The 22,313-nt window shown below is 32.7% G+C and overlaps 2 protein-coding genes across 2 annotated transcripts; one reads left to right on the top strand and one right to left on the bottom strand.

The window, feature by feature from the left end:
- The first annotated feature begins 1,130 nt into the window (after window positions 1-1,130).
- TLP8 (tubby like protein 8) lies at window positions 1,131-5,852 on the top strand. The gene is made up of 9 exons (XM_007023470.3): window positions 1,131-1,770; window positions 2,146-2,260; window positions 3,726-3,902; window positions 4,011-4,066; window positions 4,151-4,247; window positions 4,393-4,482; window positions 4,579-4,671; window positions 4,936-5,003; window positions 5,140-5,852. Exons 1-9 carry the CDS (start codon window positions 1,289-1,291, stop codon window positions 5,213-5,215), a joined length of 1,254 nt encoding a protein of 417 aa, XP_007023532.3. The 5' UTR covers window positions 1,131-1,288; the 3' UTR covers window positions 5,216-5,852.
- A 4,200-nt stretch (window positions 5,853-10,052) lies between these two features.
- LOC18595497 (AP2-like ethylene-responsive transcription factor At1g16060) lies at window positions 10,053-13,578 on the bottom strand. The gene is made up of 8 exons (XM_018122548.2): window positions 13,198-13,578; window positions 13,023-13,105; window positions 12,886-12,894; window positions 12,633-12,721; window positions 12,421-12,494; window positions 12,149-12,199; window positions 11,894-11,970; window positions 10,053-10,933 (listed from the first exon to the last, which is right to left on the bottom strand). Exons 1-8 carry the CDS (start codon window positions 13,356-13,358, stop codon window positions 10,365-10,367), a joined length of 1,113 nt encoding a protein of 370 aa, XP_017978037.2. The 5' UTR covers window positions 13,359-13,578; the 3' UTR covers window positions 10,053-10,364.
- Window positions 13,579-22,313: the final 8,735 nt, after the last annotated feature.

Genomic DNA, 22,313 nt, shown 5'->3' with positions numbered 1-22,313 from the left:
TTACTGGGGAGGGGGAAGGGAATAGCTATTACTGACTTTTAACCTATTTGACAGAATTTTTATTCCTGCGGAATTGCTATTCCGTATTTCAATTTGGTACCAAACGAAGGAATAGGAAATGACCGGGAATAGAGGGAGAATAACATAGCTATTCCCCGTACCAAACGTGCCATTAAGGTTTTGTGAATGTAAAAAAATAAATCCTAAAAACATACATTAATATCATTTCTACTCTTTGGTCTGTAAATCGACGACAACATGACGAGAAATAAACAAAGAGGGATGGCAATGATAGTAAAATTAAAGAGAGTTGAATGGCGGAAGGGAAAAATTGGGAGCACAGTAGAAGGATGAGAAAGAAAAATCGATAAAATTAGAGTTTCAGGATAGAGAAAACGAGAGCACAATAGATGGATGTGAGAGAGAGAAGAAAGTGATAAAATTAGAGAGGGTTGGATGATGAAAGAGAAATAAGGAGTAATGCACGTGAATATCGAAGAGAGAAATCAAAAAAAAAAATTGTAATAAATGATTTAATTTATTTGAAATGATTTTAAAGGTATTTTTGTTCAGTTATGATAAAAATTGAATAAAAATAGTTAATTTTATATTAAAAATTATTTTTAAATGATCCTACGAGTTGATATTTTTCATAATTTCTTCTTATACTTATAAATTAACATAATAACTAAATTATCATATATAAGTATTTTAGCTTAAAAATTTCACTTTCAATATATAAAATATTATTTTTAATTATTTACATATTTTATTTATGGTATATTTTTTTAATATGTTACTATTACTTTGTTAAATATAAAAATTTAATTTTCAAGCTTATAAGCACAAGCATCACCTCATGGGAAAGGCGGGCGGCTTACCTTCGTATTCAAAGTTTGAAACCCTGTTCCCGCTTCTCGTCCATGTAGAATAAACCAATCCCCTTTCTCAATTTCCAACATATTCATACACAAAAGGACAACGAGCTTTGAATAGTTACCGTTGATGTCACCAAACCCAGACGGCCCACACATTTCCCTATGCCCTTTCAAATTCAAACCTTTTTTCTTTGTACAACAAACCCATCGCCTCCCTGATTTCTGCCACGTGGATTGAACCCCGGATTAAAGCTGTACTTAGGAGTAGTTGATGCCTCGCAGGCCTCGTGCTCTGCTCCCTTCTCATTGATTTACTTTCCTACTTCCCTTCTCAAACGAATGACTGGTTTTCAAGATTTCTAACAAAAACCCAGAATTCTGAACCTGTCTTTGCCTTCTCAAACTGCAAAATGAGTGATTTCAAGGAACCTTTAGTTCAGCGTCAAGCTTCATACACTTCTCCTTATGTCAACCCTCTCACTGACCTCAAACACAGCCGCAGCTGCAGTGAAGGGAACCATGCAACCTTTACAGACAACAAAGAAAATGTTTTCTTTGGTGTTGGCAAAGAAAATGCAGCTCCTACAACAAATAATGGGTCGTCGTCATCATCTTCTTCAGTGGCCAAAAGGATCACTCATTTGAAATCTTTGTCAACTATTGGTACTTTTGATGCTTCCAAAGAAGTTTCAAGTTACAAGTCTTTGTCTACCGGGAAGGTCTTGAAAGAGTCATCCCTTCAGTTCTGTATGCAAATGAATGAGCCTGACAAGGCTTTTGGGTGCAAGTTATGGGACCCCATTGATTCAGAGAATTCTAATTCTTTGAACATTTGGGATTATTCAGATTCTGAGGCTGCCCCAGCTTCTTCTTGGTCTACATTGCCTAACAGGTTAGTGTCTGTATATAGCCTACTGGTTTTACTCGTAATATATTTTTAACAAGTTTTTCTGATCCATATTTTTACTCTAATGTCGGGTATTCTGAAAGTTAAAGTTTGAAATTCTAATTTTAAAGTATATCATTTTATAGCTGAAGCCTGAAGGTCTAGTGGATATGTATTTGAACAGAAAAGAAAAGCTTGTCTTTAGTGGGAAAATGGGAAGGATGGCCTGTATAACTTATACCCTTTAATCAAATGATCATGATGACCATGGTTTTATATATGAAGTTCTTTTGACTCTAATTCTGGATTTATCGACCTGTGACTGATCCTTCTTTTTATTTCCTTTTCCAAATCGTTTTGGTTTGGTGTCTTTTGTTATAGGGCCTTGTTGTGCAGGCCGTTGCCGCTGGACATAGGCAGATGTACTTGTGTTATTGTGAAGGAATCCTCACCAGAAGGATTCGCGGGTGGTACTCTGTATTCACTTTATACCAATGTAAGATCTCCATGACTTGTAAGAATTTTGCCTACCTTTTTTGAGTTGTTGGGAGAATTTTTTTTCTCATCAGACTTGCTAGGGTTCTAGTAACATCTATATCCTGATCATCTGGATCAGCCCTCAGAATCCATTCATTTAAATTTTCAATATTCTATGTTGCTTAGGAGTATTTTTGGATGGTTCATTCCAAGGCACTTTGCCTGCATGACATTGAACAACTAGTGGTCTACTACAAATACTTGCAGGGTAGTTGATCAGGGCAATGGCCAAAGGTACCCCACTGACTGAGTGAGGTCATGAAAATGAGCTAGAAATATCGCCTAACTATAAAAAGAGATTCTAATGAAATCCTACTTTTAAGTCCAGTGAAATTTAATACAAGTGAGTCAGTATTTATTTATTAAGACAAGCATAGAATCGGCAATCAAGTGTTTGAGTTTGTAGTTATCTTTTATCTCATTAGAATCAGAGAACTTTTCATTTGTTTCTTTGTAACTAAATTGTTAAACTTCTTACAGATTAATGTACAGCTACAAGTTTCAAAAGTACTTTTTCCTCCAAGTTTCTCCTCAAGTTTTTGGTTGCAGACCAATTATCCATTTACTAGTTGTAAACAAAAACTAAAGAGGACATAATTTTAATAGCTAAAATGTTTTAAAAAGAAAATCTTTTATGAAACATAAAAAATGAGGAAAAATTGAACAAAAAATGAGGAAAAATTGAACAAAAAATGAGAATATTTTAGTTTTAGTATATTGTATTTGTAGTATTATAGAAAAAGTAACAAGTTTCGAGTTAGGTAAAAGATAATGATGATCAACAATTAGATACATTGAAATCGGGAGAAGCTAGGTGGCAATTATATATAGTATGAATAAAATATTTTTCCCAAGTAAATTACTTATGAAACTTTAAAAGAAAATGTAATAGGTCTTCTAAGATAGTAAAATAAAGAAGGATCTATAAACAAAAAATACTTTTATTCTATTTTTGTGGATCTTCTATTTTAATCCTTTGACTCTTTTGTTGTGTCAAATACAAGTTATCATAGAGGTGATATTGCAAATTCTGTTCTCCTTTCTGCAAATTAAGTTTCTGAAAATTCGAACATGAAATCATTGTTTCTGACTCTTCTAGTTGACAGAAAGTGTTAGATTCACAAGTCATAACTTTTGTAAAAACCAGTATACTATTTTTATTTGTAATGATTACTTAGTGTAAGTAGTCATAAAATAGCTATCATGGTATCTTTGCCTAGATTTCATCAGTAACTTCCTCTGTGACTTCTGCATGCCTTTTTAAATCTCCTGCCTGGGTTTGTTTACTGGTTCCAGCATTCTTTTGTTTCTTTCTTTTTGTCTTTTCTGTCAATAATTAACTGGTAATTTAAGTTCAGATTGTGCAAAAATCATTTACCATATCCTTTTCTATCTGTGGATCTGTTTTCATGTTAATTTAATAGGAAGGTCAAGGAAGACAGGATCGGAAACTAGCAGTAGCTTATCACAAGCGACAGAATGGGAAATCAATGTTCTCCATAGCTCAGAATACAAAAGGGATACTGTCTAATTCTGATGATAGTTACATTGGACTCATGACAGCTAACCTCATCGGATCAAAATACAATATATGGGATCAGGTTTGATCTCTAAAAAGGTTAAACTGTACTATGAGTCTGTAGAAAATGGCAATCAAAGATAGGGAAATAATTCTTACTTCAATTGGTTAATAATTTGCTTGATTGTAGGCTGGTCGCACCAAGTCATTGAACAAACAGTCTAATCCTCTCCTGGGTGTCATAACGTAAGCACAGCATCCCCTCTCTGTGAGATTCATTTTCTCTCACTCTCTCCATTTTGTGGTTATTCTTTTTATTAATTTCTGCAGGTTCATGCCAACCATAGTCACCTGGACTGGAAATTACCGAAGCATGAAGGTGTATATACCTAAGCACCAATCAATGCAGATGAAGAATGTGACTCAGGTATTTAAAAAGATTCATTTATATAAGTTTTCCCCTCTTAATAAGTTATCTTTTACTCTCCCATTGTGATTTTTTGTATCCTCTATTTTTAACTATTATGGAGTTCAAAGAAAATAAGTTGGATAATCTATTTGTTTTTATGTAGATGCAACATATTAGTGGACTACCTAAGGACTGGGAGGGGAAAATGGATAAAATTCACAAGTTATTCTCAAGGATTCCTCGTTACAACAACGTAAGAATTTGTAAAGGTGTATTTTCTCATCATACAGAATTGAGGTTTTGGACTTCAGGTTTTTTTTAATCATTAAATTGCTTTGATTTGAGTCAGATGCTGAAAAAATATGAGTTAGACTTCAGAGATAGGGGAAGAGCTGGACTCAGAATACAAAGCTCAGTAAAGAATTTTCAGCTGACATTTGAGGTATCATAAATTTCTTGAGTTTGGTCCTAAGAATGACATAATTAAGAATTAGTTATGCACATACAATACTCATGTCAAAAACACACACACACACACACACACACACACACACACACGCATGCACACCACCAACACTCACAGGACATATCACAGACATGAATGCATGTGATACAGAACTTGTGTACTTATATCTGTGTGATTTTGAATCTAGAGGCCCTTTTACATTAGGGTATGGAATTATTTTAACTTGGCTATGTATTCTAGGAGAATGGAAGGCAAACAATTCTGCAGCTTGGCAGGGTGGACAGATACAAGTATGTTATGGATTTCAGGTACCATTCAACCCGGTTTCTGAATTTCATGTGTTGCATTAAAGGAAAATATTTTGATCTTGACATTTAACACAAGCATTTAGAAGTCAAGAACGAAGAAAAATTAAAACATATGTTATATTTCTTTCTTATGCAGATATCCATTGACAGGCTACCAAGCATTCTGTATTTGCTTGGCTTCAATTGATTCAAAGCTTTGTTGCGCAATGTAATTGAAGTCCATGGCCGTTCGTAGTTCAACCTCTGAACCAAAATTTTTTCAATTCCCAAGTCTTCATCCTGGAGCTTTTCTGCCTCACATTAGTGAAGGAAAGGTGACCATATTTGTTTAAGCATGAGAAGCTATATTAAGATTAAAGAAGCTTTGATGATGATTAGTGTTTAAGAATCATAGCTTCAATGCAAATATTGCCTTCTAATTCCCCACTGATCCTAATTTATCCTTGGTCCACTAGTGTCATGTTTCTATGTAATTTCAGATATAATTACACAGATTCATTTGAATTAATTATTTGTTCTTCCATGCAGAAAAGATGGTTTATTCCTTTCCTCTTGACTTGTGTATATTGAATTCAACAGCCATTTTGCTTAAATGTTTACCATCTTATGCTGTCATGAAGACTAGGTGATAGCAATGTATTTTAAAATTATTTTCCCTCCTTAGAGACAGACAATGTCATCCTGCCAAAAAGGTGATGGGGAGAGGGAGTGATGAAGATTCTTGATCTTCCAACTGCTCTTTCCATGTGTAGCAACTGCATGCATGATCAGCAGTTGAATTTTATCTGCTGCTTCAAAACAGTTGTAGTTTCTTTTTGCATGACTAATAAGAATCAGAGTTTGCCATGAGCTTTGGGGTTCGTTTTCAGCGGTCTTTGTCACCTTTCATTTGATTTGAAAGACCCCAGCAATGTGGAACCAAATGTATTCTTCAACAGCTTCCAACCCAGTACTGCATTACTTAGCTTCAAATCTCCTTTTGTCGACTTGTTATTTTATTTCAGTGACGAAAGTTCAAAGATGCAATTTCTTACAAAGATTTATGTAGGTAGTCTCATAAGGAAACTTCCTTCTCATTCCTGCTTATTTTAAGACAAAACTGACAAGGTTTTCTCATTGTGAAGATTTTGTGTTTAAGACTCTATTTGATTAATATTTTTAAGCATAGTATTAAAAAAAACTCTTATTTTATCTAAAAAAATTTAAATAATTTTTTATTACATTCAATCAAATTCTTGTGCTTTTTTTTTTTTGTATCAAATTAACTCTTATGACTAACGGTTCATTAATTGTGGTTAGTTGTAATGTAACTTGTCATTTTATGTCACGTGGTGCTAACGTGGTGTGTTGATATGTTGTAATAAATAGTGACATGACATATTTATGTGGTATGATTATAGTGTCATGTGTCATTTTTCAACTTTCATGTCACTGTTATGTGTAACGGTGGGCAAAATCAATTCAGATAAATTAATCCACCCTAATTAAATGTAATTTGGGTAAAATGGTTCTCGATCTAATTGGTCCAAAATATTTGGTTCAATTGATTTTTTGGTCGGTTCTTGGTTTTAAAATTTTTGGATCAATCCATCCAAAAAATCTAATTAGTTTTTTTATATATATTTATATATATATATAAATATATATAATATTTTTAATATATATTAAAAAGAATTGATAGTAAACTTAGTTAATAATATACTTAAAATATATTTAGGTATTATATGTACATATGCAAATTATAATCATAACAATTTAATATTAGTTATATATATTTATTTACATATAAGTTATATATATAACTTTGATATAAACATTATAACATATAAGTTATATCATTAATTTCATATATATATATATAATTATGGATGAAGTTTATAAGTTTTAATATTATAATTTGTAAAAAAAATGATAAAATTTTGGTCAATTGGTCCAAAATTAGACCAACCAAACCTGCTGTATATTTAGTCGGTTTGGTTTTCCTTTATATTTGGTCAGTTTTGGTCGGTTTTTTAAAAATGATTGGTCCATTTGGTCCTTTAAGTATGGTCCCATTGCCCACCCCCAGTCATGTGAGCATAAAATGATAAATAGTGATATAATTAATAACAATTATTCAACCGTTACTAATAAAAATTTATTTAATTCAAAATAAAAGTACAAAAACTTCATTAAACACAATAAAAAAATATTTAAATTTTTTTGAGTAGTTTTGAGATTTTTTAAAGCATTATGCATTTTTTTACTTATTTTTTTGTATATATATATTTTTTATGAAGCTAGCTTAGGGGTTGATTTTGTACATTTGAGTTAGTTCTTGTTGTTAGGTTGTTTCCTTGTGTGTATAGCCACTAATTTCATTTGAGTGGCCGGTTTTTGATAAATGTACATGTTCTTTATCTATACCAACTTTATATGTCATTTTACTGTAAACATGATAGAGATTAGTAATGACATATAATATAGAGATTAATAAATTCACTTTTTTCTTTTTTAAAAAAAGAAAGAACATAAAATTTTTTAATACGAGCCTTAATCATGAAACCAAGTAAATGAATCGTTTTCAAGTGTATACAAACATGAGAGGGAGAGGGAGAGGGAGAGGGAGAGAGAGAGGGGCGTAGAGCATAAGGTATCGAGAAGTCAATGCGTTTTCCAATATCCTTTTGGCTTGTGAAACCATGAAACATGAAACGTGAGGGAATTAAGAGTAGTATGAGAAATGAAATGGGGTCTCAACCTGAAACGCTCCTGACCTTGACAGCTGAAGTAGTCAAGATTCATGCATGAGGACCCCTGCCCCTGCCTCTGGCTGTCTGTTGCGTTTGCGCAATTATGAACATGGAAAAGTAGGAGAGCCTAATTCCCATCTCCACAGCGTCCTTTTTAAATCACTTCTTCAACTTCTAACGAACAACGCAATGTGTTGATTTCCATGTCTTTTGTTTTTGTCTTCCATATTATAGTTGACCATGCCCTGCACATGTACGTATGACAATTACCTACAAATTGCAACTTTCTAGCTTCTTCTAGGGTACTACTTACTATTACCAAACTGTTAACTAAAGGCAGCAACAGCTAGCCATGAGTTTCTTAAACCTTGGGTCAAGCTATACAAACATCACTTCGAAGGTGAGAGAGAACAAAAAATTCACTAAGAATTGATCAGTCATATTGGTGTTTCAAGTATAATGAAACGATGCTAGAAGATTTTCCTCCTTAGCTATCTGCTGTAAATTGTAATCAACTAGGTAGCTATTGCATTTACTATCCATTAGTATAGCTTGTGCTTCATTGGGTGCAATGTGAAATAGGGGATAAACACACGCATTCTTCTTCTTGTTGATCACGTTTTGTGTGTTTTCTTGGATTGATGTTTTTCATGGAAAAAATACAGAGGCATCTTGGGATCTCACTCAACCACTATCCAAGAAAATGAAATTAATTAAAGGGCTTTCATTTGCTTTAATGAAGACTTTTTGAGTATATGTTATTTTTTTTTATTTTATTGATATATATATATATATGTGTGTGTGTGTGTGCGCGCGCGTGCGTGTGCGTGTGAAAGATAAAAAAAAAAAAAACGTGTAACATGTCTTGATATTCTTGATAGAATATGCTTTCATTTCATACGCAATTTTCATTATTAATTATGAAAACCAACTTTTCCCTTTCTGTTTTATGGAAGATTTTATACAATTTTTCTCAAAAACCAAAAAAAAAAAAAAAAAGTGTTAGATTTTGAGATGCATGAGAGGGAAGGATAAAGTATAGATAGTTTGTATCTGGTTGTGGTGGGATGATCCTCTTGTGATTCCTGGGCTTTTCTTTAGCGCCATGCTTGGGAAATGTTTTATTTTGTCCCTAACCTTTCAATCTTTCCATTTAAATCCTAACCTCTTGTTGTTATTCCAATAATGTCTTATTGTTAAATAACACTATTAGAAGAAAAAAAAAGAGAAATGTCCAAATGTTAAAAATTAAGATGGTTATTATTGTAATTAAGCAGCGGTACTTTCCATCCAAATTAAACGGAATTATCTAACAGAAGAACCAAATTTTAATGCTTTAAAAAAGTTTGTGATTGAAATAAGAAATTGAGAGAAGGTAGGGATCGAAATGAAATTTATTTAAAAGGTTGAGGAGCACCGATTCATTTCATGCAAGGAAAAATAGTACGGGGTCGACCTAATTAATTATTGCACCACAGGTGTGACCCCTTCCTTCCAAATACCAATTGCCTCACCCTTCCAGCCATAACCATCCTCTGTGTCAGTAGCGTCGACCTTTCACCAAGAGCTCATAGTTGGGACGATTCCCAGACAATACGTACCTTAGGCAGAGAGTCCTCTCAGCAACTTACTTATCCAGAAAATTGTACCAGATTATGCAAATTTAATTTTCATTCACTTTCTAGATTTGTGATTTTTTTTTTAAAATACTTGAAATACATCTATTTTATCAACCACTATTAAAATCCAACTAAATTTGTCATTTCAACACCACATAAACGCGGACATGGCATGACATAAATTTTTATCATGTGAATATCTACCTAGTGACGGATCTAATAGTTTGTAAGAAAAGTAACTGAAGGGTAATTGTATAAAAATATAAATTTATATATTTCAAATTTTATACATAAAATAATAAAAAATAAAAAAACTAGACCGTTACCACTTCCGCCATTGTATCCACATGATGATAAAAGGCAGACTCGTGCTCGATTTTTTAGATTGAAATTTATGCCACATGACATTGAAGTGATAAATTTTGTTAATTTTTAACAGGACTTGATGAAACATATAGATTTATCATTATTTTTAAAAATAAAAAAGTTTAAAATTGAATTTCAAAAATCAGGAATGAAAATAAAATGTTATGTAAATGATTGACACATTTTATTCCTACTTGATCTCTATCTTAAGATCCAGTGTCTGGTCAACTACTATCTCCCAACAAGAGTGACTACTCCATGTTCTCCAATGTTCAGTAAAACAAGAAGATATATATAAATGAAGATTTTACATTGCAATAGAAAAACAAATGTGAAAAAGAGGCTCTAAAATGCCAATGCTATTTATTAAGAATCTGTGACAAATGAATGTCTATCTTCATCTTTATCTACATTTAAATGAACCAATACAAATAACTAAACTCCCTTTTTCCAAATTTAAAACGAACGAAGAAAAGCATTTAATATTAATAAAAAAAAAAAATCTAATTGCCCCCTTCACCTTACTCTTGTTGCTCATTGTCCTTCCCCGTTACTATCCTTACCTTTAATATATTCACATATTCTAAAAGCGTTCATACCATAAGGATAGACTTATTTTTCTCCAAAAAAGTTTGTTTTGACTCTTAACCATCAAGTTCACAATGAAACATTGGTGTTGCGAATGGATTTAGGTGGCCAAAAATAATATCATCACCTTCAGTGTAGCTGCTAGAATCTTGACAATCGAAGTAGGTTTGAATGTCGTCCGGAAAGCTTCGACGAGGTAGATCCCGCTCCGGTGGTGTTGATGGACAATTAGTGGCCGAGGTTCGCTCTAGCATTTCCTTAAATTTTGATGATTGTAACAAAAGCCCTAGTGCTGATGATGCTGAGGCACTGTTATCATTACCGGCACCGCCACCACCACCTTCGCCATCGAGTCGCGGTGGAGTCGTCATCGAGGTTTCACTAGTACTATAGCTTTGAGGTTGGATGGAAAACCCTATTCCAATATTGTCATGGTTAGGGCTTGGGGTTGAATTGGTGTCACCATTAAGGATTTGTTGAGGGTTTTCCGAGTTGTTAGGGTTACTTTGGTGATTTGGACGTATCCATTTGATGTATCGGCTAAGGTCAAAGTTTGTGACTGCATTGAGTCCTCGGTACTCTATGGCTGCCATGTCATATGCAGTAGCTGCTTCCTCTTGAGTAGCTGAAAAATAATAAAAAGAAAAAAAATCAGTGGTAGTTTAAGAATTAAAAGTGAAGACATAAATAATAAAGTGGAGAACTAAATTTGCATGCAGATTTCGGTGGAGGGTTGGAGATTTACTCCCAATGACTTTTCGAATCTTAAATACAGCTGAGAAGGCAGTTGAGGTTTGGTGAACTATATCGCAACCAACTGGATTTGATTACAAATTCACTTTCATCGTTTTCGCTTAGTCTGACTTGTTCGGTCCGTATTTAACTATGTCTCAAATACTATATAGAAATTTATTTTATTATGTACCAAAACAGATTAAAACTGTATTAATTAATTTGGAGTCTTGGCTATATTAAATTTGATTGACATTGACTCTTGGTACAATCATAACTTTCTGTCTGCCTGCCCTGTCAACTGAAGTTGCTAAGGGAATTCTGTGCATAAAGTTCAGGTACTACAATTTTATCTTCCTTTTGACAGGAAGGACAAGGTACTATAGTTGTACTTCTATGGAGGTCATTTATATATATATATATATATAATCTGCCACATACTATTGGAGATATTTTTTATTTGTCAAACAAAATAGATACCATTTTAACCAAATTATATGCATATGGTTACTTATTGCATCTCAACCTATAATTGATTAGTAAGTTTACAACTTAAGTATCATCAGTAAAAGTAATTGTCATTTCATTAAGGTATATGAGAGTTTTCTATTGACTAAATTAACTAGTCAATGCTAATTGAGCAATACTAAAACTAACACTAATTCTTTTTCTATACGTAGGAGACCAATGTATTTCAATACATAATTCTTTCATTTGGCTAAAGCAAAACAATAGTAGGAAAAAATTTAATGCATCTGAAAATTTGACATAGTCCTACTTCACGAGTTGGGTTCGAATCCCTGCAACCCGGGAGAGAAAGAGCGTTTTAATTAGGAGCAAGTAAATTAATTACCGTATGTTCCAAGGTAAAGATATTTGTTGCCAAATACTCTGCCAATTCGTGCTTCCCATCTTCCATTGTGGTGGTGCCTGCAACAAAATGATGAAGGAGTTATAAAGCCATATAAAGCCCCATAAGAGGAAAATTAATTTTTACAGCTAGATATATAGATTGCGACGCATGCATGGTTGGCTCACTCGACATATCAAAGTACAACATTCAACTCATTACTTCAACTAAAAGTGTGGACGGAAAACTAATTCTTACCTGGCAACGCCTCTATACTTTGACACTCCACGAGAAAAACCACTGCTTTTCCTGTGAATTAAATCCCAAAAAATAAATGAATTAAAAAAAAAAGGTCAAATTTTTATCATTTCCAAACCAGTAGGATTGAATTTAACGGTACAGATATATTTACTCCTCCTTAAAATCGGATAAGATCCACGAATTTAGAATCCCTAACAAATTATATTGTACAAGATTCGAATTTACTTGTAACAATTTCCTGGTCAGTAGAAGAAAAAGTTTTTCCTTACCTCCTCAAAGATCCGATATATTCTTCTTTTGATTGACCCTCCATTTCCTTGAGCTCATTTTCATAAGTTGATACCTACAATCAAAACATAATAAAAGAAACCTTCCTCAGGATTCAACAGCTTCAACACCAAACCAATCAAAAGGAAGGAAAATACTTTCCACAAAAAGATGAGAAAAAAAAAAAAGTCTATCGGTGGCATGGGAAACATACTGGGAAATTAAGGATAGTGTCCTGTCCCCAGTACTTCAATGCTGCCAAGTCATAGGCATGTGCTGCCGCTTCTTCATCGTCATAAGCACCTAACCCGGAAAATTCATTACAACCATTAAATCCCTTCAATAATAATACCATAAATCTAATGCAGGCAAAAGAAAGAAATATGGCAAGTAGTTTCTTGAAATGACAAGTCTATATGTTAAAGATGGAGGAGAAAAAGAAGATGATCATCAGGTGGTAAACTCACCTAGATATACTGCATTCCAGTTCCATTTCGTCGTCGCCGGTACCATCAATATCAGCAACATCAATTGAATTATCAGTGATCAACAACATACAAGTGTTAAATAAACATGGCTAAGGGAGAAAGAAGAAGATCATTACCTTGTCTTCCTTTTTTGTTCTGTGACTCGTTCCAGCAATTCTTATCCCACAAATGAGCTTCATACCGCCCTGTCCATCGGTGCCTAACTCAATAAAGAAAACCAAAAGTCAGAACAGAAGTTTAAGAGGAATAGAAATCCGGGAAAATGAAACATGTTGGTTATGGATTGTTAACCTTGTAACACCTCTATAAACCGAGCTGCGTTGGGGAGGACAGTCACGGGGAACACTTTTGCGAGTCCGTTTCACTTTGGTTGTAGGCTTTGCAACAGTAGCAGTAGTACCGTTTTCATGATCAGTACTGTTCTTCTGGGTTTTCTGTGAGATTTTCGCCATGAAAGCTGAGCTAAAGAGAAGTAGACACACACACTCTCTCTCTCTGAAAAACGTTTAAAGAGTCCGGGAAAGAAAGAGAGGAAAAAGAATAAGCGGTAAAGGTCATCCAATGAGAAGGGTTTAAAAGGAATGAGAAAAAAAAAAAATTGGTTTGGTTTTTTACGAGGAAATGTGGGCAAAACAGAGAAGAGAGAGAGAGCCGGCAAAGTAGCAGTCTTTGTTGTGGCCGTCCTTAAGCGGCTTTTTCTCTACCTACTTTTCCTTTTGTCCTCACTTTTATGCCTTGGAAATGGAAGCACTGTTCCAAACTTTATATTTATATATTGTGTGACAATTGATTGGACTTTCAATTTCCGTTTTAACACTTTCTTTGTTTCATTAATTTCAAATCTACGTTCTTTACTAACCCTATTAAGTACCAATTTACTTGTCTACTTTTCTAAAGAGCAAAGAATACTAACAAATTAGATAAATTCTTTTTCTTTTTCTTTTTTTTTTTTAAAATAACAAATTAGACTCTTTTTTATTGTAACTTAACTAACATGAAATTGATTATAAGTTTATGTTTTAATTTATGAATTTTCTTAATATAGCATAATGGGACATGTAACAATCTTCTAATTTCGTTTACGAAGTTTAAAAACTTCATCGATAATGTATATAAAATAATAATTCATAATAAATTGGGAATGATAATTTTTTTGCTTATTAATGCTCTTTTGTCAATTAACTCCACAAAGTTTCTTACCCTTTTTCTCTCTTTTTAAGAGGAAATTAAAGAAAAAAAAAAGATTGGATGCAAATAAACTTTTGTTTCTACTCCTCTTTCCATTTCTTAATATATACAATACACACACACGCGCAAGAGTAATTTATTGTTGGTCTTTTCAAAAATACTTTTGTAATGTCTATATTAAGTTGTAATGTATAATGAAGTTCAGACTGGTTTCATGTCCTTTCCAAGTTCGAGAAAACATCTTACCGAAAGGTAACATTTGAAAATATCAATTCACTTTAAAAACAATTTTTTACATTGAAAATTTCCATCGAAAAAGCTAAATTTTTCATCGAAAACCACTTTTCTCGACAAAATTTACTCCATAGAAAAATTCTATTTATTTTGTAATGATTATGATGCAAAACAAACATGACATATGTCTCAATTGAAAGAATTGAGGTCTTTCTTAGTACATGAACTCGTTGGGTTTTGAATTATACAGTGGGAGGTAGTTTTCTCTCGTATTGATGAAGCCTCTCTTGTCTAAAGATTTGAGTTCAATATTCCTAATTTGGAGTAATATCAAATTCTAACCATTAGAATGTTCCCTTGTATACCTAACTAAAGTTATATTTCTTTTTTTTTTGGAGAGGGGATATATATAGATATATATATTTAAATTTCTTTTAGATGAAGTATATAGGGATCTATTGAGATTTCCTTTTTATAGTGAAATGTCACACAGATATAAGATGGTCCCAAGGGGCTAGCTTAGGATGCAACACTCGCTATTGTTTCTGGGTGCGCCATACTATGCGGCGTTTGCCTAAATTTCCAGCTAACCACATTAAGGCTTGGACTATCACAAATATATATATATATATATATATATATATATATATATATATATATATATATATATTTATATCAATAAAAATTGAACTACTCTCCTCCAGGAACAACTCAGCAAGGTGTATATGGTTAGGTTAGGGTTGGGTACTTACTACTAGGGTGGGTCAGGTTAGGTTAACTCTATGTATTATAATTAACGAAAGCTCAGCCTTTGAAAAAAATAAAAATAGGGCAGGGGCTTTCAGCAAAAGCAGCACGCAAAATGTGAAGTGAGGAAAAAGACTATCCCTTGTAATTGTTATGTTGGTCAAATTTGCAGTATCCATGTTGATATTAAGTGAGAGATATGGTGCATTCCCCTCTCTTTACATTATGTTCGATAGGAATGGAATGAAAAAAAAAATTTGAGAGAGGAGTAAAAGGTAGGAATGGAAGAATTTTATTATTCTTAGCTTTATAAAATGGAATACACAAAAGTTGTGGGTAAAATCATAATTAAAGTAATTTGTTTTAATTGAATCAGATAGAGTGTTTCCCTTTTCACTGGTGAATGCTTTTATTTTTTTTTAAGAATAATATTTTTCTTTTATTAAAAGATTGTTGTAATGTGTGGATCCGAAAATTCGACTAGTTAATGTGAAAGGTTCTTAAATTGTTAATATAATTAATAATTTCCTTTTTGTGTTTGTCATAACATATGAGTTTGAAAACCCAATCGTTTCACGTAAAAAAAAAACCCTCACCAAATTCTATTTAGGTGTCTATTTGGTCTGACTTTTTTTCAGCTTATCTACCTCTTAAAACAAAAACTAGGTCAAATAGAATTTTTGAAAAGTTTTTTTAAAAAATGCTACTTTTTTTGAAGAATAATTTTTTTTAAAAAAAATGCTTAAAGAAAAGCTATATAGAGGAGCTTTTCTTTTTTCTCTTTTTTTAAAAACATATAAGCTTTTTAAGAATACCCTTCTCTCAATCAATCTCTCTCTCCTCTACCTCTCTCTACAAAAACTAGTAAAAAAAAAAAAAACAAAAGACCAAAATAGCAAAATCTAGAATTTTTTTGTTCTTTTAAAGATTAAGAGAAAAGAAGACCAAAAATTCAAAAATATATTCAGATACTATTTAAAGGTTTTCTCTTTTCTTCACAAAAAAATCTAATATTATTATTACTATATAAGTTTGAAAGTTGTTCCGTTTCTTTATAAATTTTTTTGATTTTAATATCTGAAATCGTATATAAATTCAAAGTAGACTTGTTCCGCTTTTGTTTATTAAGTGATTAAAGGTGGCATGAATACCCTTTATGGTAATTTTAACTAAAATTAGAGCTTATATAATTTATTTTACAAAACAACTTATTAAATAGTTGTAACTTAATTTTAAAAGCTATTATTTTTCATAAGAGCTTCAAAATAACTTTTAAGTTAAAAAAAAGCTAGGCTAAATAGGCTCTAGATGTGATTGGCCATCTAATTGAATTTTTCTTTGCTAATTATGTTTGACTTAGATTCATTAAAAATGATAGGTTTCAATTTACAAAATAGATTTAGGATCAGGTGTAAGTTTAATCCCTAGATCCATGTGTAAACATTAGAGCACCAAGAGTCAAATAATTAAACTAGTGTACTTGTTTGATTTGTTAGTGTAGCCATTTATAGTTGTGGAATACCGGAGAACTACTAGTGGAAGCTAAGTCTTCTTTTTCGCTCTTCTCTTTTTGGTGGCTCACAATAGGCAGAAACCGTTCGTTAAAAGTAAAGAGGGGACCCAGCCAAATATGTAAATATTAAACCCTAAAAGCCTTCTTATTAAAAGCTTATCGGATTAAGGCTTGCACAACTGCCAAACCACATTGACCCAATAAGACGTGCAAAACCCATCATCAACATATCACTTTAATATTAATTGAGCTCTCATGTTTTGTCTCACAATAAGACTAAATTATCAATCTGTTTTATTAAATTAAAATTACCAATTAATAGTAGCTCATATAATAGAAAATTCTAACATTCTCCCACTTGAGCAATATTAATTAGAGTTTATTTTGAGTTTAAGAAAACACTTTAGAAAACAAGACTCTAGACTGATTTACTTAATTTCGATGTGGCCACAATTTTAAAATATTTAGCCTTTAGAGACAACGTCTTAATGATCGTGTCCAACAAAAACATTTAATACTAAATTATGGTAGCTAGTATGCCACTTATTTGTTAATCCCAAAGAGCGTGCTAGAGGGGGGTGAAGAGCACTTTCTAAATTACTCAAAAATTCTTTCCAAGTAAAGAGCTGATTTAGGGAATTTGAAAATAGAAGTTTAAAACTTGCTGGAGGAATGATAGTGTTAAGAGTAAGAAGAAAATAAAAGAATGTAGACAAAACACAATGATTTATAGCGGTTCGGTGCCCTTAACCTACATCCACTACATTAATTTCTCAATCAAGGATTTTCAAACCAATTCACTAAAATCAGTGAAATTCCTAAGCTTTTACCAGGCTTTTAGAATGGCTTTTCACAGGCTTGCCATAACCTTTAACAATGGTTTTTTTCAGGATCAACCAAAACCCAAAACTAACTTTTCTAAGGTTAATTTAGAACCTACAACACAAACCAAGCTAGCCCAAGCTTGATCAACCCCTTAGAGTGTTAGCTTCAAAATTATAAAAGTTTTGATTATGACAAAACGATTAAATTTGCTTGAACATTATTTGAGTAGTCCTTGACAATTTCTTGAAATGATTTAACTCCCATACATTTGTTCTTGCATAGACACAAGCTTGACTCTTAAAGTTATTGAACTATATTTATAAGTTTGTATGACTTAGGTGTATGAGTGCTTATGATTCTCATTTAGTAAAGGTTGATTTAAAGATTAAAGGAAAATCTTGATGCACTCATTAAGTGGAGTTTTGAATATCTTGTTTAATGATGAAAAAGAAAAAGGAGCGAAGGAAGACTAAGTTAAATAGAGTTTAATGGACTTCATGTTTAATTTATATGTGTGATGCTTAGTTTCAGTTTTGTTGAAAATTATGTAAATAAAGCTAGATGCATTGACCAAGGGGGAGTAACTCATAACGCATAAAGATTTGAAGCATTTATATTGAACATAGGCATTGCATTCTTAACCCATGAGTGTTTTGTGATAATAAAAAATAAGAGATAGAGAATGTTGACTCTATATATTTTTTGATGATAGCAAAATATTTCCATTTATTAATGTCTAATTATATTGTTTAAGTGTCAAGGAGAAAGCTTAAATTCACAAATATATTTGGTATTTGAAAGCAAATCAAGATGCTTGTTTAGTTGCAAGATGGGTTAATTGGTTAAACAAGCAAAGAATAAAGAGCCACACTTGATCAACAGAACAGAAGCCCCTTGGTTGAATAATGAAGGGTTAGTCAGCTAAAAATTCAAATCAGATGTTGGCGGGCTTAAGAGCATTGAGAGACAGAACCAACTTAGTTGACCAAGAAGTGGGTTAGTCGTCTAAGTAGCTCCTGCCAAAAATCTAGACTTCAAGACAGAACCAACTTAGTCGACCCAAAAGTAAGTTAGTAGACTAAGTGCTCATTGCCAGAAACTGGAAGCAAAAAACAGAGACGACTTAGTCGACTAAGACGTAAGTTAGTCGACTAAAAGCATTTTGTCTGAAAATTTGAATTAAGCAGAAAAGGACAAAATAACTACCAGAAATGGCTAGTTTTTGTCTCCAACGGCCAAAATTGATTTTGTAAGTATTTAATGCTTCTCTAACAGTCAAAAAGAAGAGAGAGAAGTCTTGAATGAGATTTGAGCTATAGAGAGTTGAAAAAACAAAAAATCTTCACTACACTTGTCTGCACTTAAACGCTTGCTCTTTGTATTTGTATTTTGCACTCAATCTTGTACCAATTAGATCAACTAGTGATCATAGGTAATTTCTTTTACTACTTTTCTTGTATTCTTAGAGTGAGGAAGTCACTCTAAGGGGTTGTTCAAGCTTGGGATAGCTTGATTGTTGTAGGTTGTGGTTGAGCCTTGGAAAACCACTTTGGGTTTTAGTTGAGCCCGTAAAAAATTAGTGTAAAAGGTTTTGTCTAAGCCTTGAAAAGCCATTGTAAAGCTTGGTGAAAACTTGTGAATTTCACCAAATCTTAGTTGATTTATTAGGAAAATTCTTGGTTGGATAATCAAGGTAGTGGATGTAGGTCTTGGACCGAACCACTCTAAATTCTACTGTGTTATCTATTCTGTTTTTGTTCTTATTTTCATTCCTTTTTTTCACTTGCATTTGTTCCCATTTAGAGCTGATTTTTGAAAGAGCCAAATTGTGCTATTCGCCCCCCCGCTAGCACATTTACTTAGGACCAACATTTTGGCCGTTGGTGTAAAACCCGATCCTATAAACACATGTCATGACATACATGCACTGAGTAGCATGTTATTACGCTAGGAAAGCCTCTAAGAATAGACGAAACCCGATGTTGTACCTAACGGTACACTTGAGTTGATTTAACCTCGAACTAATTCAAATAGGAATCGTAGGATGGAATTTAATATTTTACAGTCCAGGAATGACTAAAAATGATTGTGCAGAGTTCGAGGGTTCATTTGGGAAAAAATTGAAAATTTTAATGTTCAGGGATAAAATCGTCATTTTGCCACCTAAGATAATAATTTGATCATGGAGTGAAAATTTTGACCAAAATTAACTATTTGGAGTATAATTTAATGATAGGAAGTGAAAAATTTCAATTTCGGTAATTTTTGGAACATAGGGGCAAAATTATAATTTTATCGCCCTGGGATAAAATCGTAATTTTCACCACCCAAAACTTGTCAAAATCATAGGATTTATTTAGTTTTGGTATGAATAACTATGGTATTTTAAGTGGTGAAAAATTGAAGTTTAAACGATGATATTTTAAAAACGGGCCATTGGAAAAGTGATACATGACGCTTTTTAATGATTTAATATTATTTTAAAGGAAAATTAGTCCATTTAAACCCCACATCAGGTGATGGTCGGCTATAAGGAGAAAATAAGAGAGAAAATAGAGAGGAAAGGAAGAAAAGAGAAAAACCAAAGGAAAACTAGAAAATTCAAAGGGGAATTCGCGTTTTTCGTCTGTTTACCCGTCTAACGGTAATGTTTTTTGACTTTAGCTTGATTTCTACCTTTCCTATGCCTTTGTTTCCATTTAGCATGTTTGAGGAGAGAGATCAAAAAGTGATACCAAGGGCTAGCCGAATTTCAAGGGGAAGGATTTTGAAATTTTTATGTTTTGATACTTAGTTAAATTGGTAGTTTTAGCTAGTTAAATGTGTATAGAAATCAAATTGGGTAAGAAAGCATGAAATTCTCACAATACCCACCCTTGGCCGAATATTCAGTGATGTACAATGATGATGAACTGATTTTTATTTTTAAGAGAAATGAAGAGAAAATGATGAAAAATGGTTAAATGTGATAGAAAAACAAAGTGAAAAATTAACAAAGTTAATGTCCCATTTTTGACCGAATTTTTCAAGGAGGAAAGTGAGCTGATTTTGGTGATTTTAGAGGGTTATTGGCTGATATTTAATGTTTAGAAATGTTGGAGAGAAAATGGGACAATTTAGAGCTAAAATGGAGAGCGTTAGCAATTTATCGGGTAAAATGCCAAAAAATAGGTTAATACCGCGTTTAAGCCGTTTTAGGCTATTGCATTTCATACCATGCATAAGTATAGGATTTAAGTCAATTATATAGTGATTTATCATTAATGCGGTGAATTGTGTAATTTTTGCAATATGTCTAGGAGGAGAGCCTTTCGGTAAAGGCAAGGAAGTCGTACCCGACGAATAGTGATCGGGGCACCTAGAAAGCATTTAATTTGTACAAATAATGAGTAAACCTATTATTATTGTAAATTATCTAGAGTTTATTTTTAAATGCTCTTCATGTATTTTATAAAATGAAAATGAGATTAAAATGGGACTTTTGATGTTTTAGAAATAAATGTGACAAATAAATATATTGTGTTGATTATCTGAAATAAGAAACTTTTGATTATGAAATTGAGTAATTGGAGGCTGCCAATTGTCTTGAAAAATATATTTTCTTATGAATGGCTTATGATATATGAGTATATGTGGCTATATTTTATAATTGCATTTGGAATTTATGTAAGCTGTCTTTTACTATGCAGGCTGGGTAAATAAATAAAAACCACGTTATATTGTCGAAATTTTATTAAAATTGGTGGGTTTAGTCACTACAGTGACGGGTTTTCGTGGACTGCCTATTAGAGGGGTACGGTAAACCCGGTTGCATAGTTACTCCGGTTGTAGAGGCGAGGAGGGTAACTCTCGGGGTAGTGTTAGAGCTCACTTCACGTCGAACCCCCACATGAATGTGTAACTCTACAAACGCCAAGGAACGACTTGTTTTCAAAACTAACATGTGTTTAACATGTAAATATCTTAACAACCTTGGTGGACTCGGTTAGATGCCTTGGCCAAGGTATCCCTGATGACTAGTTTTTGGCTTGAGCCCTGTTTTCAATAAAAGTCATAAGCCTTAACAACTGTTTTGGTAAATTAAAAATATTTTATGGTTTAAGAAATAAATTGAAAACCTTATGAAATGGTTTGTGATTTGTAATAATGTCTTTAGATATTTAGATATTTATAATAATGTCTGTTTACGCATTGGGATTGCAAAATCTCACCCACCTCCTTTCCAAATATTTCAGGCCTGTGGTAGCTTGTAGATACCTGATTTTGTCGAGGATTCCAGTTGACCCCTTTATCTCACAGACAACAGATTACTATCACCAACACTTGGTGTATTTATGGGCCACTTGTCATTGTAATTATTATTGTACATTATAACTTTGTAAATTATTGTATGTATGAATTTGTTATACTTCCACGTTACAAAAGATTACTTACACGTGTTTCTATAAATATTGTTTTATATAAAAATACTATATTTTAATCAATATTTTGAATAGTAATATTTGTCTATAAATCCTTTTAAAAAAAAAATATTTTTGTCTTTTGATTTACTTGAGCCGGAAATGACTAGTAATTGTTTAAAACAGAATGTTTAACAACGATTGCTCACAGGAAAGGCAAGAAACTGATACGTAAGCCTTGCTGGGTTCCGATTGGCATTTCAAGTAATAAGTGTCAATCGGGACGTTGCGACGATTGTCATGGGCCCGAGGGAGGTTCCGGGTCGTGACAGTTAGAGACAGAAACTAGCTGTTTTTGATTGTTATTTTGTCCTTTTCTGCTCAGTTCAAATTTTCAGACATAATGCTCTTAGTCAACTAACTTACGTCTTAGTCGACTAAGTCGTCTCTGTTTTCTGCTTCCAGTTTCTGGCGGTGAGCACTTAGTCGACTAACTTACT

Source organism: Theobroma cacao, chromosome 6 (assembly GCF_053813885.1).
Source record: "Theobroma cacao isolate CCN51 chromosome 6, ASM5381388v1, whole genome shotgun sequence".
Taxonomy (NCBI): domain Eukaryota; kingdom Viridiplantae; phylum Streptophyta; class Magnoliopsida; order Malvales; family Malvaceae; genus Theobroma; species Theobroma cacao.
The sequence above is the reverse complement of the archived record's forward strand: the minus strand, read 5'-3'. Positions and strand labels throughout refer to the sequence as shown.

Excerpts from the sequence above, each read along its gene's own strand:
- LOC18595497 (XM_018122548.2), bottom strand. The coding sequence starts at position 13,358 with ATGGCGAAAATCTCACAGAAAACCCAGAAGAACAGTACTGATCATGAA. Across the intron at positions 13,106-13,197 it reads GTTTATAGAGGTGTTACAAG|GCACCGATGGACAGGGCGGT; the intron begins GTTAACAATCCA and ends TTATTGAGTTAG. Across the intron at positions 12,200-12,420 it reads TATATCGGATCTTTGAGGAG|GAAAAGCAGTGGTTTTTCTC; the intron begins GTAAGGAAAAAC and ends TTTAATTCACAG.
- TLP8 (XM_007023470.3), top strand. The coding sequence starts at position 1,289 with ATGAGTGATTTCAAGGAACCTTTAGTTCAGCGTCAAGCTTCATACACT. Across the intron at positions 1,771-2,145 it reads TGGTCTACATTGCCTAACAG|GGCCTTGTTGTGCAGGCCGT; the intron begins GTTAGTGTCTGT and ends CTTTTGTTATAG. Across the intron at positions 4,248-4,392 it reads AGATGAAGAATGTGACTCAG|ATGCAACATATTAGTGGACT; the intron begins GTATTTAAAAAG and ends GTTTTTATGTAG.